Here is a 17,171-nt window from a genome sequence, read left to right as displayed (position 1 = left end):
ATGCCTGAGATGGAGTCCGGACGGGTCCGGCGCTACGCTGTGCCCATACACAGCCTTCCTTCCAAAGGTGCTGTCTGGTTCGCACCACAATCAACCCATATGGCTTGCACCGTTTGACCCCCCACCGGAATCGGGGGGGGACAGGCTGAGATTACTGTGCCCGGTACGCGCACTGCTTGCATACATGGCAGCTACAGCGGGGATACGAACAGCTGACCAGCTGTTCCTGTGCTATGGGGGACCTAAGAGGGGTCGCGCTCTCTCTAAGCAGCGCCTCTCCCACTGGATTGTCGAGGTCATCTCGCATGCCTACACGGCAGGCAATCGCACCCTGCTGCAGAGCGTGACAGCTCACTCCTCTAGAGGTGTCGCAACATCATGGGCAGCCTTGAGAGGAGTACCCTTTGCCGATATATGTGCTGCGGCTTCATGGACATCACCCAACACATTTTCCAGGTTCTATAGGCTGAATGTGGTCACTCCTCAGCCGCTGGATGTGGTCCTCCGGACGGAGGCCTGGGGGCCCTTTCCGTGAGAGGGATGCTCAGGATTCTTCGTGACTTCGCTGGTATAAGTCATTCAGTGCTTACAGCATCGCCCTCTGGCGGTCAGAAAGGATGAAATAGAACGAAAGTTACGCATGTAACTATGGTTCTATGAATCCTGAATGACCGCCAGAGCTCTCTTGTCCCTCAGAATCCTCGTGTTCCCGCGAGAAGAATCTGTAGGAAAAGAGCCTTGGATGACGCCGGAATATATCACCTCCAGGGGTCATCCAGGGTCACACGTGACTTTGTTGGTATAAATACTCGAACTGCGCATGCGTGAAGGGAACATTCAGTGCTTACAGCACCGCCCTCTGGCGGTCATTCAGGGTCTCCCAAGGCAAACCGGTCCTAGATGACGGACCAGACTAAGAGCGGTTCATTGACTCCTTTTGAAGCAAACATCAAGGACCGTGATGTCGCCCGGCGTGACGTCACCCGGCATGACGAAGCCGGGGCCCCACCCTGGAGCCAGGCCTGGGGTCGGGGCCCGTTGGCGAGTGCCTGGTCCCTGGATGCTGAAATTGGCTCTAGGGACATTAACAGATACATTAAGTAAAAAAATTGTAATGGCTATGGGTTCTCCTTGGAGCTACACTAGGCTACCTGGTCACTGGCCCTGAGCTACACGGCTAGCAGGGAGCTAGCAGCTATCGCCGAACTCGTTTCGTTAGCCAAGAGAGAGAGCACTTGTACCCCATACACCGCAAGACCCCAAGTGTTTCTGACAGCTGGAGCAATTGTTTCGACCAACCAGCAGGTGGCAGTGTTGTCTGTTCACAGCTGATTTCGTAGACAACGAACAAGCAGAATTATAAATCTGATATTTTGAAGTTGGGAGAGGTTTCACTGCTTCGTGTGCTTTTATTGTGAGAAAATGAGTAAAACAAGAAACTGATCTGTTTTACTGAGGTCATTATTCTACAAAATTATAGTTCAGGATTTATTTTTGCCTCTTTTGTTGTGTTTTTAGCTAAAATAATCTAATTTTACAGCAGCAAATTTATTATTTATAACATTGCCATCATGGAAGGGTTTCTGATATATAAACCAGTAGAAAAGATTTGTCTTCAGTTGGTAGTGTGTTTGTTTGGACAGCAGGTGTTGCTGCTGCATTAAAAATAAACCGAACCAACCACTTAAGTCTTTATTCTAATCTGGACTCAGACAGGTGAAACAGAGTCAAACTGTTCCTAAAAACACATTAGCATCAACTTCAGCTGTGTATCAGGAAGATTGGACTCCTTGTATTTAAAGTTCTGAGTCCTGACTCCAGTTCTGTTTTAGCTTGATGATTTTGGTTCTTATCAAGTCCTAGCTCTGATTCTCAATTGCTCAATTCCTCTTTTTCCCCTAAACTGTATCAACCAGTAACAGGACTCTAGTACACCATGAAACATGAGTCATAAACATGATCTGCTTACACGCACATGCACACACACACACACACACACACACACGTGATTACCACTAAGTGGGAGGAGCTGGTGCCAGCTGACTCCATTTTGAGTCAACAGATGAAAAGGCGGGAAACAAAGGCTGAAGCAGGGTGAGTGACAACACAACACAGACCAATATATTGTCAAAGCCAGCTCTCTGTCGACTGAGTACTGTGTGTGGCTGTGTTTTATTTCTTTCACTTTCAGCACTTTCAGGTCTGAGCTCAGAAAATGAGTGATTGTGTGGAGGGAGAGAAAGACAGGGCAGAGTCTCCAGTATACAGCGGTCTGTGCATGTGGAAGGACTGGTCCAAATATGAACCTCTGAGCTGCAGAAATCAACTTACACGCTCAGTCACAAAGTAAGAGAAGAAACATTATTTATGTTTTAACTTCAATGTATAGTTTCATCTAAACTGTTTATGCTACTGAGAGTTGAACAATGACTCATATAATAGAAATGAAACCTATGTGTTTTCAGAGGTCAGCAACAAACAAGCTGGAGAGCAGAGTCTCCAGTGTCCATCTGTGTATCTATGAAGAGTGATAAGTCCAAAGATACTGCTCCATATTTCAGTAACAAACCTGGACCCTCAGAAACAAAGTAAGAGAATGTTCTCACTCTAAATGAACTTGGAAGGTGATTTAATGACATTTGCGTGTAAATATTTGCCTTTTTCTAGTAGTATGTATCTTCTTCAGTTTTTTACTCACGGTTTCAATCATATAGAATCAGTGGGAATTGATTTTATTCCGAATTTTTATTGTGCAGGAGTGATTTGTAGATCCCATAACATATTAAAACTGTGTAAATGTCCACACTGTGACTCAGACAACGATAAATCCTAATTTGGTTTCCTGACAATAATCTAACAAAGTCTGTGTCTAATTAAAAAACAGAAAACCGAACGGCTGATGTTGCAAATGAGGCTAACAATTTAATGCAAGATGATCGTTTGTGTAATCACCACTTAATCCAAAATGACTCTGTCGGCTTAATGGAAATCAGTTCTAAAGACAGTGGAACAACAAAATGAAGAGTTCAGTCCTCATCATATACATGCATATAAATGTGTCACAACCTGTACAATTTTCTTGTTTCTTGTTGTTCTTGTCTTGTTTTTTATTTTGAAGTGGTTCCTGATCCATGGTGTGTTCTTTGTTGTTTCTAGTTTTAGTCTTGTGATTAGTGTCTGTATCTGAATGCTTTCGCCTGTGTATTGTTAGCTTGTCTCAGTTCACCATAATCACTTGCTGGATTGATTTGTTGACTCAATTCAATTCAATTCAATTCAATTTTATTTGTATAGCGCCAAATCACAATACAATCATCTCAAGGCACTTTATAAAAACTAAAACTAAAAACCCAACAATTCCCTTATGAGCAAGCACTTGGCGACAGTGGAGAGGAAAAAACTCCCTTTAACGGAAGAAAAAAACCTCCAGCAGAACCGGGCTCAGTTTGGGCGGCCATCTGCCTCGACCGGTTGGGGTGAGTGGATAGAGCAGAGAGAAAAGAACAGCAACAATAAACAACAAATAGACACTGCAAGGTGGTGGGGCCAGTAACTGCACATCAGCGATAAACAGCTCCAGGACCAGGGACACCTGCAGAAGGTACAGAGAGAACAGAGAGAGAGGGAGAGAGCACAAACTAGGGGAGAGAGAGAGCACAAGGTTAGTGACATTCAATGGTGGAATATACATGAGGTGGGAGGAGAGAAGAGAGGGGAGGGGAAGGGAAGGGGGGTGTTAGGGTAGGGGAGCTCAGTGCACCGATGGTCCTCGGGCAGTCTAGGCCTATAGCAGCATAACTAACTAAGGGATGGTTCAGGGTTGCCTGAAGCCAGCCCTAACTATATGCTTTGTCATGACTCCTGGTCATGTCTGCATTTGGATCCTCACCTCAGTTGAAATCTCAGAATGCAGCAAAGTGTTTTATCTACATGTGAAAATTAAAAATATATTTATGTTTCCAGAGATCAGCCAGACAGATGGATAGCAGAGTCTCCAGTGTCCATCTGTGTGTCTATGAAAAGTGATAAGTCTAAAGATACTGCTCCATATTTCAGTAATGAACCCGGACCTTCGGACACAAAGTAAGAGACTGGTTGTATTTGATTCAGTGAGCAGAATTAGAAAACGGTGCTCAGTTAGATGACCTTCACTTAGTGGCATTAAAAGGTGCAAAGAAAAGATAGAAGTGGGCATGTTAGAGACTCAATCAATCCAACTGAGAAACTGATCTTGAGCATTAAAGCTGCAAAATAAAACATTACTGTCTATATGTACAGTATATGAGTACATAACTGTAACTGTAAGAATATATAGAATAAAAATATATGTATAAAATATGTTTATGATTTTCCAGACATCATTCCAGCAATTCAAGCACTTTACTGAATAGGAAGTCCTTGTCATATTACTCTCCACATAGAGTTTCAGCCATTCTACGTGCCTAGATGTTTGAGATGAATGCATCTCACTGATAAGGTTGCTCACTATTATGACAACATATTTTTGAAGAAAGTAATGTCAATATCAAAACATTACTGCAGCAAATGTGTTTAATATACTATTATAAAAACAGCCAACAATAATACAAATTCAGTGAAAACATAACTGCGTTTTTAATGTTTATGAGTTCCTTAAATTTCACAGATACAGGAAGAGAAGTCAGGTTTCTGTAGAAAAACAGCTGTCCAGCTGTGGTTTGTGTCAGGATGTCCTGAAGGATCCAGTCTCTACCTGCTGTGGACACTGGTTCTGCAGGCAGTGTATCACCTCATACTGGGACCAATCTGCTTCATCAGGAGACTCCACCTGTTCCCAGTGTGGAAAACGATCCAGAACCTGCCTTGTACAAAGTAAGACTGTCTGCTGATCATTGGCTTCTTCTAACAGTGATATTTGTTTGTTCATGTCTGTGGAGATTCTCAGTCATCCAGGTAAAGTTATCTAGAGGTTGAGTCATGGAAACTGGACTTCTGGGTCCGTATTCACAAAGCTTCTTAGAATTCTCTGAGAGCTCCTATCTTAGCCTAATAAAGTCCTAGCTGGGAGACTAAAAGTGATTTAGGAAACTTCTCAGAGCAGCTTTGAGTAAGGAAAGTCCAAAAACCTACATCTTAGTGAGGAGGTGTGATTCACCCCGTTGCTAGGGATGATGCAGCATTTCAAGGACTGTGATTGGTTGACCTGTAAAGGTCTTAAGGTGTCTCTTTGTGAAAACAGAATAAATGATAATAGAATGGACAGTGAAATCATAAAATGTTTGTATCAAGACATTGATTAATCATGAATACAGACTACTTTATGCAAAGTTCCTGTTAAATATCTTAACATTGATTAAAACAGCCAAATGTTGAACGTGTGTCTACCAATTTCCCCACAGTAGTTACTATATTTAAGTACTTACATTTACTTACCATACTGAGTTTATTACTTGTAATCCATTTGAGACTGATGAGAGCTAAATGGCTCAGCTTTTACCAGTTTACATGACTGCAGTCTAAGTTGCACTTTTGGATGGCATGTAGCCACCAATCCAAGAGAGATGGAAGGAAGTAAAAGAACAAGGAAACCAAATTGGACAGAAGACTGAAACCAGAAGATTTCTGTGTCACTATATGAGGCTGTTAAAGTGTTTCAGTAGTTTGTGAGATTGCTCTGCTGATGGAAGGTTGTGACAGACACAAGTCATCACTGCTGCACAAATACCTCTGTGCTGTAATCACTTTCATTTCTGGTGTTATGACATTACTACGCTGGGTGGGAGATGTGAGCACATCTCTAATAAGTTTGACCACAAACATTATCCCATCACGATCTAATCTTCATCGTTTAATGAATTCATGATTGTTCTGTGTTATAGTTGTTATATAGATATATTTGTCCTTTGCTAAAGAAACTCCTAAGCCTCTTAAAAGTCCTCCTCTCTGCTCTTAACAATTTTTACCATAGGAGCTGTTTTTAGGGCTAAGATGTTTCAGCCATCATTTTTATCTTTACTAAGATTGTAAGAACTAATTGTTATTCATGTCGGCAGCAATGACACCCCAATTACACCAATCGGAGGTCACTGAAATTAATGTTCATTCGGTGTGTAATTTTGCCAAAACAAAGTCAGACTCCGTAATTTTCAGTCAAATGTGGATTAATAAATATCAGGTCTCTTTCATCTGAATCTCTGTTAGTAAATGATTTGATAACTGATCACCAAATTAACTTACTCTGTCTCACTGAAACCTGGTTACAGCAGGATGAATATGTCAGTCTGAATGAATCAACCCCCCTGTCATAAAAATTGTCATGTTCCTTGAAGCACAGGTCGAGGTGGAGGAGTAGCTGCAATCTTCCACTCAAACTTATTATTAAACTTTCATCCTCAGAACAGTTATAACTCATTTGAGAGCCTCACTCTTACTCTCACATCCAAAGTGGAAAACACAAAAACCAGTTCTACTTGTCATTGTGGACCGTCCACCTGTCCCTTACTCAGAGTTTTTAACTGAATTCCCAGACTTCCTGTCTGATTTAGTGGTTAGATCAGATAGTCATTATAGTGGGAGATTTTAACATTCATGTAGATGTTGAAAATAATGGTCTCAGCATTGCATTTAATTCTATATTAGATTCAATTGGTTTCATTCAAAATGTTAATAAACCCACCCACTGTTTCAATCACACCCTTGATCTTGTTCTGACCTATGGCATCGAAATGGAACATTTAAGTTTTTCCCCCAAATCCTGTTTTGTCAGATCATACTTTAATAACTTTTGAATTTAAGATGATGGATCATGCAGCGTTTGGAAGAAAATTCCACTACAGCAGATGTTTATCCGACAACTGGCTGGAAAGGAAGTGGAGTTCCACACATTCATATTCATGTTTAATCAATTTCTTAATACAAACATTTTATGATTTCACTGTCCATTCTGTTATCATTTATTCTATTTTCACAAAGAGACACTTTAAGACCTTTATAGATAGATTTTAATCAACCAATCACAGTCCTTGAAATGCTGCATCATCCCTAGCAACGGGGTCAACCATACCTCCTCACTAAGATAAACGTTTTTGGACTTTCCTTACTCAGAGCTGCTCTGAGAAGTTTCTTAAATCACTTCTAGTCTCCCAGCTAGGACTTTTTAGATATAGGTCTAGATCAGCAAAACACACAAATTAATAGCGTTAATATTATAAAATTAAAATTAATATTAATAGCTTTTTTGGTGATAATGAAAATAATCACTTGACTGTGCTATTTTCTTTAGTCTTGTATTTTTTTCTTTCAGCCTATGGTGGTCTGAAGGACATCTTATATGAACATAAGCTCAGTTTGAGGAAGAGCTGTGAACGTGTGACTGAAGGACCGGATGCAACAGGAAGTGGAACCCTCCTCAACAGGATCTACACTGAGCTCTACATCACAGAGGGACAGAGTGAAGAAATTAATACCCAACATGAGGTGAGGCAGCTTGAAACCACTTCCAAGATGGAGACCCTCCATGACACTCCAATCAAGTGCCACGAGATCTTTAAAGCCTCCCCTGACCAGCAGAAACCCATCAGAGTGGTTCTGACCAACGGCGTCGCTGGTGTTGGAAAAACCTTCTCAGTGCAGAAGTTCAGTCTGGACTGGGCAGAGGGCTCAGAAAACCAAGACGTCAGTCTGCTGGTTCTGCTTTCTTTCAGGGAGCTTAACCTGATCAAAAATGAGCAGATCAGTCTTCTCAGGCTGCTCCATGTTTTCCATCCAACATTACAGAAGGTCACAGCAGAGCAGCTGGCTGTCTGTAAAGTTCTCTTCATCTTTGATGGCCTGGATGAAAGCAAACATTCACTGGATTTCAACAACAGGAAGGTGGTGTCTAATGTCACACAGGAGGCCTCGGTCAACGAGCTGCTGACAAACCTCATCCAGGGGAATCTGCTTCCCTCAGCTCTGGTCTGGATAACTTCCCGACCTGCAGCAGCCAATCAGATCCCACCTACTTGTGTGGACAGGCTGACAGAAGTCCGAGGCTTCACTGACGCCCAGAAGGATGAGTACTTCAGGAGGAGGTCCAGGGATGAAGAGCTGTCGAGCAGAATCATCTCACACATCAAGGCATCCAGGAGCCTCCACATCATGTGTCAAATCCCAGTCTTCTGCTGGATCACTGCTACAGTTCTGGAGCACATGTTGACCACAGAGCAGAGAGGAGAGCTGCCCAAGACCCTGACTGACCTGTACTCACATTTCCTGCTGGTTCAGACAAACAGGAAGAAGCACAAGTACCATGAGGGACATGAGACAAGTCCACGGCAGCTGACGGAGGTTGACAGGGAAGTTCTTCTGAAGCTGGGGAGGCTGGCGTTTGAACATCTGGAGAAAGGAAACATCATGTTCTACCAAGAAGACCTGGAGCAGTGTGGTCTGGATGTCCCAGAGGCCTCGGTGTACTCAGGAGTCTGTACTGAGATCTTCAAAAGAGAGAGTGTGATCTTCCAGAAATCAGTCTACTGCTTTGTTCATCTGAGTGTTCAGGAGTTTCTAGCTGCAGTCTACATGGTCCACTGTTACTCCAACAGGAAGACAGAGGTACTGAAGAAGTTCCTGGGCAAAAAAAATGTTTTTTCATCCCTAGATGGTTTCCTGAGGCAAGCAATAGTGAAATCTTTTAAAAGTCAAAATGGTCAGCTGGACCTGTTTGTCCGCTTTGTTCATCGTCTCTTTCTGCAGTCTAACCAACAATTCCTAAGAGGTCTGCTAGGCCAGACAGAGAAAAGTCCAGAAACCATCCAGAGAGCCATCACCAACCTGAAGGAGATGAACATGCAAAAAATCTCTCCTGACAGATGCATCAACATCTTCCACTGTCTGATGGAGCTGAACGACCACTCAGTCCATCAGGAGATCCAAGAGTTCCTGAGGTCAGGGAACAGATCAGAGAAGAGTCTCTCTGAGATCCAGTGCTCAGCTTTGGCCTACATGCTGCAGATGTCAGAGGAGGTTCTGGATGAGTTGGACCTGAAAAAGTACAACACAACAATCGATGGACGGCAAAGATTGATCCCAGCTGTGAGGAACTGCAGAAAGGCTCTGTAAGTCAAAATATAAATATTAACATTATAATTCACTATCATTTCCAAGAAAAAAAAACATGAAAGTGGACGTATTAAACACTGCCCCAATTATTCACAACTTGCTGTGTTTAATATGACAGTAATTTACAGCTTTGTTAACAAAGCACCACAAATCCTGGTGAAACATACAGTACGCTACAGCAGCAAAAAGAGTCATGCAGTCAGTTTAGCACAAGACTTTGGATTTAGGAAGGAGGCTGATACTGGTTGGTCCAGATCAGCTCTGCTGAGGTAGGTACTGTTCCAGTAAGATAGGAACCATGAGTTACGCACATGTAGTGACTGTTTGACCAGAATCAAACAAAACAAAAATCAAACTTATTTTTAACTTACATCAGCTCAATCACTACAACATATGGGTATGTGGTTTATGCAGTAGAAGAGTCTATTCCAAAATAATGAGTTCATATGGTTTATTCAAGTCCATTTTTGCAGGCACATGTCGCCTGCTGCCTCTACTGCACTTGTAAAAAACCATGACCCCACCCCGATGCCTCTTCTTCCTCTACCTGCTTACCTATTTATACCTAAATCACCCTGACTATGCAACAGTTCCTAGAAGTGTTTGGTGCAAAAGCGTCTATTATTACCTGGTCCAGGGATGGATCTACAGGGGTTTGGGGGGCAGCTGCCATCTCTAAGGTTGGGTTTGCCCTTCACTTTGTTTTTTGAGCATGGCCTGTTTTCATATATGTAATTTATATTAATTATGTAATTACAGGCTTTATAAGGCTGCCCTCTTTGCAACTCACTGTGAAGTTGTGGCATCAGCTCTAAAGTCTAATCCATCCCATCTGAGAGAGCTGGACCTGAGTAAAAACGAGCTGCTGGACTCAGGAGTCAAGCTGCTTTCTCATGGACTTGACAGTGCATACTGTAGACTGGAGATTCTAAGGTCAGTTCACTCTTTGTCTGTTAATATTAGTAAGAGCAATAATATCTGTCAAAATATGAACATTGTAGCGCATAAATGTGCGATCTGCATTGCCTCCGCATTGACTGGAGCAGAGTTGTAAGTTACTCTGTGCAGACGTGCACTGCTCTTATAGTGGTATCTCCCCCTTGTGGTTGGAAGAAGGAACTACACTTGTTCTGCAACTCTAAACATGACAGTATTTAAAGTAAAACAAAAAGTATGGAATAATAAAATATAAAATGAAATGATGGATAATTAAATCACCAATGAAATATTGTGAGATGTACACTGGGGGGGTGGCCTATTTTAACAGAAAAAACAAACATTAAAAAATGTTTTAAAAAAGGTCCTCCTTACTATTCCCACACTTGACCTGATACTGATGAAATGAGGTATCAGTTACAGCAACCCTCTAATATTTGTTCTCATACTCATTAAAGGTAGGGAAGATGGTCCTGGACCAGCAAGAGGAAGTGCGATTTTCAAAAGAAAACAATGAAAGAAATTTCTCTTTTTCATTCTGTTCTCTCCAGAATACATGAACACTATTATTACTTCTGGGTTTAGTTCTTGCAGCCTCCAACTTCTTTTTAGTTGGAGCTCTATCAAATACAGTCTTCTATTTGAGAATGAAAGCTGCTGTGGGCACCTTCTCTGCCATAGTTTGCACACACAAGTAGAAAACAGGTTGACTTGCAGGTGGGCCATCCAGTGGTTTTGTTCAGGCTGAGCAAAATAATTAGACAAGCTTTTTTTTAGTCCAACTGCTGCTACAAATAATAGATTTTTTTTCTTTATGTTGTCAGTGCACTTAGTTTATTCACTGCCATCTGGATGAAAAGAATAATTCAAGAAATTACAAAAAAAAAGCAAACAAAAAAAGCTTCCCAGAGGAATCAGCAACCATTGTTTACGACCTATACGATCGACTGATGGTACCTTGACTTTCAGGAGCCACCCATAGATGCATCACGACATCTGGATTCTTGATACAAGATGGTACAAAATGTTTTTGTATCTAGGGTTTTTTCTTTAGGGTTCTTTGGGAGTGGTCACTGGGAAGAATCTGTTGAGTCATATCTGGTTTACATAATACATCATGATTCAGGTTCCAGGATGCAGGAAAACAGTTTGTCTTGTTTTAAACTTCATTGATGCTTATCAGATTGCACCTCACCAGCAAGGATAGAAGGCCTATGGATTGTTCAACAGCAACAAAGAAGAACTCTCCTATTGATCAGTCAATTTTAACCAGATATTAATCTTTGACCATTACATCATTTGTTTTGTTGTTAAATTTTGTTTCTCTTTGTTGTTTATTCTTTTAGATTGTCTTTGTGCAGTTTGTCAGAGATCAGCTGTGACTATCTGGCCTCAGCTTTGAAGTCCAACCCCTACTATCTGAGAGAACTTCAGCTGAGCATTAACAGTCTTGGGGATTCAGGAGTAAAGCTGCTGTGTGGTTTTCTGTCATGTCTGCTCTGTAGACTGGAGACTCTGAGGTTAGACAGTATTTTGAAAGTTGTGGTGATACTAAATTGCAGACATAAGAGTGATATTATATGGTCCAATAATTTTAAAATATTGATTGATATGAAATATTGATTAAACTACACATTAAAAGGCTTAATATTGAAAGCAAATCCACTTGACAATTCTTAGTTTGCAATGTTGACTACCTCTCTCTATGAACGTAGCAATTTCATAGTCATTTAGTTGAGAACCGTTTTCAAATAGTTGTTTACTGCTGGTTTACTAAATGTTTGGAAGTATTGCTTTGAACGTTGTCTTTTAAAGTTACAACACTTATTCTTTACTCAGATTGAGATGCTGCAGTTTGTCAGAGACCAGCTGTGGTTATCTGGCCTCAGCTCTGAAGTCCAACCCCTCCCACCTGAAAGACCTGGACCTGAGTTTCAACAACCTGCAGGATTCAGGAGTGAAGCTGCTGTGTGGCTTTCTGGAGAGTCCAGACTGTAGACTGGAGGCTCTGAGGTCAGTTTACCAAATCTATCACTGGTCAAATAGCACATTTTATTGCCAATCTACAGACTAGAACTTTTAAATACTATGTAGTTTTTCCTTAAGTTAGAGTTGGTTCCCTTTTAGTGATGTCATGCACAGGAAACTGTGTGATTCCACTACAGACTAACAGGAAGGGATGGCTGTGGTCCTACATGCTGGCAGGTCTGATCTACATCTTTTTTAATGTGCCTGCACAAACACAAACAGGCACAGTGAGTTGGAAAATGGCAACAGGCAACTGACTTAGGGACTAGCAGACCTTGAACATATCATCAAGGTCACATTACACAGTGCCACCACGGGTTCAGTGCTCACAGAATATTTTGTGTATCTAAACGTCAATATGTCTAAATCCTCTGTGCCATACAGCTCCATAATTTTTCTATGACCAATGAAAACACATCAGTGAGCAATACTGTTCCACTGGGTGACATGTCCCTTCATTACCATGAACATTGACTGTTTTGATTTAATCCCACATATACCATCATGCTGCCCAAAATACTCGCTCAAACCAAATTTAATTAATCCCCTTTTGAAAATGGTCCACAAAAAATGCACCATATCCTTTTGTTTCTTTGAAAAAAAAAAATAAAGAAATTTCATAAATTACTTTTTTACTTTTGAAATTACCTTTTTAAAAATTATATTATATATTTGTGAGGTGTTTTAAAGAATTTACATGTTTTGTGGGACCCAGTGGTGTTTGGCTTAAGTGCCTCAGACAGAGTAGGCCAGTGTGAAAGTATAGAGAAATGGCCTATCCTTATCCTGTAAGTCTAACTGCACATCTAATTGGATTGTTACAAATTATCTTCATGTTTATTAAAGTTATAACACTTATTCTTTACTTAGATTGAGTCGTTGCATGTTGTCAGAGACCAGCTGTGGTTATCTGGCCTCAGCTCTGAAGTCCAACCCCTCCCATCTGAGAGAACTGGACCTGAGCTGGAATGAGAATCTGCAGGACTCAGGAGTGAAGCTACTGTGTGGCTTTCTGGAGAGTCCAGACTGTAGACTGGAGGCTCTGAGGTAAGTATAAGGTATCTAATCCTATGGTCAACCCAAGTCCTCTTTGTGTAAAGTTTGCATCTTCTCTACAGTCAAAACACTTTTTAACTCTAAATTGTCCATAGGTGTAAATGTGAGTGTGAGTGTTTGTCTGTCTCTGTGTGTCAACCCTGTGATACACTGGTGATGTGTCCATGGTGTACCCGATAGCTGGGATTGGCTCCAGCCCTGCTGTAACCCTCTAAAGAATAAACTGTAGATATGGATGGAAAATAATTATAAAATAGCTTAATTTAGACTATTTTTAATGCATGGAATATACACATTCAATAATAATCAAAACAGGCACATGGTTTATATTAGAGCTTAGTTTTTTATACTGATTATATCATTTTATTATCAATGTTTAATGTAAATGCAAATGTATCTTTAGACAGGAAAGGTTTTATTAGCATTTGACTAACTTAGATACAGTAATATTTTAAATAATTCATTAAATGAATGAAATTATACAGAAAACTGAATAAAACTGTTTTGTTTTATTTTTAGTTTAATTCTTGCTGAGCCTTATGAAAGCATTTTGGGGATTTTTTTGTTGATACTCAAAATAATGTGCCAAAATAGGTGGACCCCTAAAGTACCTTAAAACTGACCTGATAGCCTAACTGGTAAATAAGTGACTGGTAGTTACTTGTTATATCATAAAATTTCATTACTCTTACATAATGTACCTTTGAAGCATCATTTTGGTGGGCCAACAGGCTGAGTGTTGGCTTAAAAAGACCCCCACACCACTGTATTGTTGTCACCACCAGATTAATGTGCAAAATGAAATTAGAAATGCCACAAAATTAATCTTATGACTAAGAGATTATACTCAAAGGTTTCTTCCAATATGCATTCACTGTAAAGTAAACCCACTGCTGTTGTTCTCTGGATGAGCTGCCAATCATGTCTACAGCATCAACAGGTTTTGAATGCTAGAAATTCACCCATGCATATATGGTCACTTTGTTTGCTTATGCAGAAAAAAAACTAGGAAGTAATATAACAACTAGAAGTCATTGTAGTTTGCATTAACAGGTGTATGAATGGTGGTTTAGGCCTGTTGAATGTTGAAATTATGATGATTCATGATAATAGAATGACAAAGGCCCTCAACTATCAAAAAACACTGGTTTGGACTTACTAATGAGAATATCTACATATTTAAGTCTTGATCTGTTTAAACTATGTATTAATTTAACAGTTATTTCCAACAGACTCATTTACAGCAGTTTGTCAAAGACCAGCTGTGGTTATCTGGTCTCAGCCCTGAAGTCCAACCCCTCCCATCTAAGAGAGCTGGACCTGAGCTTCAACAAACTGCAGTATCCAGATGTGATGCAGCTGTGTGATCTTGTGCAGAGTCCAAACTGTAGACTGTAGATCTGAGGTCAGTAGAGGGCTGCAGTAAGTCCATGATGCTTTCAGGGATACTGTAATAAACACATTCAGTGTCAAAGCAAAGTATTTCCTGTAAAGCTCCAACCTTTGGTGAAGCTATGAGAGACAGGTTTCAGGAGTGTACAGAAGGACAGACCACAGTCAGCCTGTCAGAACAGCTGGAGTCTTGTTATGATCCTGTGTTTCAGTTCAGGTTTTTTTTTAAGTGAACATTAATCAGTAATATTTCTTCATGAAGCTCTAAAAGGAGACAATAGTTGACCAGAGCCTTTAATCCTGCAATTTTTCTTAATATTACCCAGCAACAGACAGTAACATAAACATAGCCAGCCTTAACTACTGAAGAGCACTGTAAATATACCAGAAACTGTAAAGAATAGATTAGTATTTGATACTTCCTGTTATTTCCTAAAACATTGCTTCATGTCTAATTTTCATTGGAATTATATTCAGTCAAGAAATATGCTCTTTTCAAGCAAATAATTGTTTTTAGTGTGGGCAAAGAAATACTGTTATATTTTTAAAATTGCATAGTACTTTGAGCCCCTATTTATTTGCTAATACCACAGACAGCAGTTCACATCAGTCCCTAAACCAGGGGTAGGCAACCATTCTGAAGTGCTGTACCATTATCTTGTTTTCATCACTGTGCCATTTTACTGGGGTTTTTTTTTTTTTGGGCAGGGGGGGTGCAGACTCCTGAGGGTAATGACTGAAATTGCGTCCAGAAGGCGGAACCTAACGATAAACGTCAGTTGCCTGGTAACAGCATATAACAAATGTCGTCTGACAATAGTAGAATTAAAATCCATTTTTGGGTGATTTAGACATTCCGGCTGGACACTTTATGGCCCCAAAAAAAGATGTAGGTGGGAAAAAGAGTACGTCTGGTCAAATGTGCTTGGCGTGCCATGGGTTTTCTCTCAGCGTGCTAATTGTGGCACACATGCCTTAGGTTGTCGACTTGAGTGACTACTGCAGAATGAACAGACTTGATGCCAAAAAACTCTGCAGGTCTGTCAGCTCCAGTACATTAACCCAAAAGCTGAGAGGGAGCTGCTTATACTTTGCAGCTGCTCCACATGTGGTCTGAACAGGGCTGAAGTCCCTACTGCTCTGGATGTACTGGAGTTAGTTTCTGTAAACACTGATTTATGGCTTCTGTTGACTGCTCTCCTCTCTTCAGGTCAAGGTTGGTGTGAGCACTGTGTTGAGAGAAGATGAGCTATTTCCTGATGATCCTCAGAGGCTGAAGCTGCAGCAGCCTGTGTGTACATAGACTCTGACTGGGCCATGGGAGGTGGAGTGGAGAGTAATGCTTCATCCAGAAGTGACTGACAGAAGAATCAGAAGAAGTGAAGATGAGCCTTAGATCTGCAGCCTGAACCTCTCTGAGAACAGCTACACTGTCACACACTAAGTCCACCGTTATCCCTGTGTTTGGATCTGACAGAGGATCATCTGTGGATCTGGACTGTCCTCCACAGGCTCTGCAGGCAGACTGACCCTGTTCTTTCTGATCCACACTCAGCTTTCTCCCATGCTTTGTCTGTTATTACAAATTCACATATTCTGAACTGGCCCTGTGATGGACTCTTGACCTATCCAGGGTATACTTTCACCTGAAGGGAGCTGGGATAGGCTCCAGCAGATCCCTGTGACCCTAAATAGGAATAAGCAGGTATAGATGATGCCTGGATGGATGAACTGAAATTGACTCTGCAACTTAGTGCCTTGTTGATGACAAATTTAGATTAATGCTAATAATCTGTTGTTGTTTTTAGATTTAACTACCAAACACCCTGTGTTTGTGGAACAAATAATGTTTAAGTTAAGTATTTGAGAAATGAAAAAAACTGTGCAAAGAAACAGTCTCCAGGTATAGGTCTTGTAGGTCTTCTGAGTTCTTTTTTTTTTTTTTGAGGTATGGCTGCTGGTGAATAGCTAATCAAAACCATGATTTTCAAAGTAGCTCTTAACCACATCCTCAACTCTTTTTCCATGATTGGACTCCAGGTTTGCTAACACCCTAACCCCAGACAGATTTTGTGACATTTACTTTTTCAACCATAACTTTAGATGAATAAATAGGTGTTGTTTATCAGCTTGAGAATATTGCATTAAATAATAATAATAAATTTTGTTTGCATTGAATTTTAAATATTTAGTATAACTAAAAATTGATTGATGTGTCACTAGTACTGTAATACAGAGGTTTCATTGTACTTCACCACAGTACAGACTGATTTAATGTAATTTAACAGACTGAAAGAAACTGCAGCTGAATCAGAACATTTTGTTGTATTTCCTGAGGGCACATGTAAATAAAGTTTAAATAAAATGAGTTTCTTTGTTTCCAAAGAGTGAACGAAGTTTCTTGATCTGATCTGATAACTGAGACCATTCAGCTTAACCACGGAGGAATCGGAGGAATGAGTGAAGAGTTAAAATCCTGCTGCCAGCTGAATACAGTCAAATTCACTGTGTTTATTTCAGGACTGCTCAGCAGCAATTTGTCATTTATACCATAGCATCAAATAAAATGCGGTTAAATGTTTTGTAGTGTGTGTTTCATCCGGTGTATTTCGTGAGCTGTATCAACACGTGTGAAACACACGAATGTTTCATTTCTGCCACATATGGTACATTTGACTTCA

General features: G+C 40.6%; 1 protein-coding gene across 4 annotated transcripts; it reads left to right on the top strand.

The window, feature by feature from the left end:
• The first annotated feature begins 1,581 nt into the window (after nt 1–1,581).
• LOC113121509 (NACHT, LRR and PYD domains-containing protein 12-like) lies at nt 1,582–16,869 on the top strand. Of its 4 annotated transcripts, XM_026292071.2 has the most exons (12): nt 1,586–2,094; nt 2,192–2,346; nt 2,466–2,588; nt 3,964–4,083; nt 4,646–4,851; nt 7,283–9,074; nt 9,838–10,011; nt 11,361–11,534; nt 11,854–12,027; nt 12,913–13,089; nt 14,331–14,503; nt 15,701–16,869. In XM_026292071.2, exons 2-11 carry the CDS (start codon nt 2,216–2,218, stop codon nt 14,494–14,496), a joined length of 3,237 nt encoding a protein of 1,078 aa, XP_026147856.1. In that variant the 5' UTR covers nt 1,586–2,094; nt 2,192–2,215; the 3' UTR covers nt 14,497–14,503; nt 15,701–16,869. The 4 variants fall into 4 exon arrangements, with proteins under 4 accessions (XP_026147859.1, XP_026147856.1, XP_026147857.1 ...); XM_026292072.2 differs by lacking the exon at nt 15,701–16,869 and having other exon boundaries at nt 12,913–13,100; nt 14,331–14,439; XM_026292073.2 differs by lacking the exon at nt 12,913–13,089 and having other exon boundaries at nt 1,588–2,094.
• Nucleotides 16,870–17,171: the final 302 nt, after the last annotated feature.

The sequence above is a fragment of the Mastacembelus armatus genome, chromosome 20 (genome assembly GCF_900324485.2).
Source record: "Mastacembelus armatus chromosome 20, fMasArm1.2, whole genome shotgun sequence".
Taxonomy (NCBI): domain Eukaryota; kingdom Metazoa; phylum Chordata; class Actinopteri; order Synbranchiformes; family Mastacembelidae; genus Mastacembelus; species Mastacembelus armatus.
The sequence above is the reverse complement of the archived record's forward strand: the minus strand, read 5'-3'. Positions and strand labels throughout refer to the sequence as shown.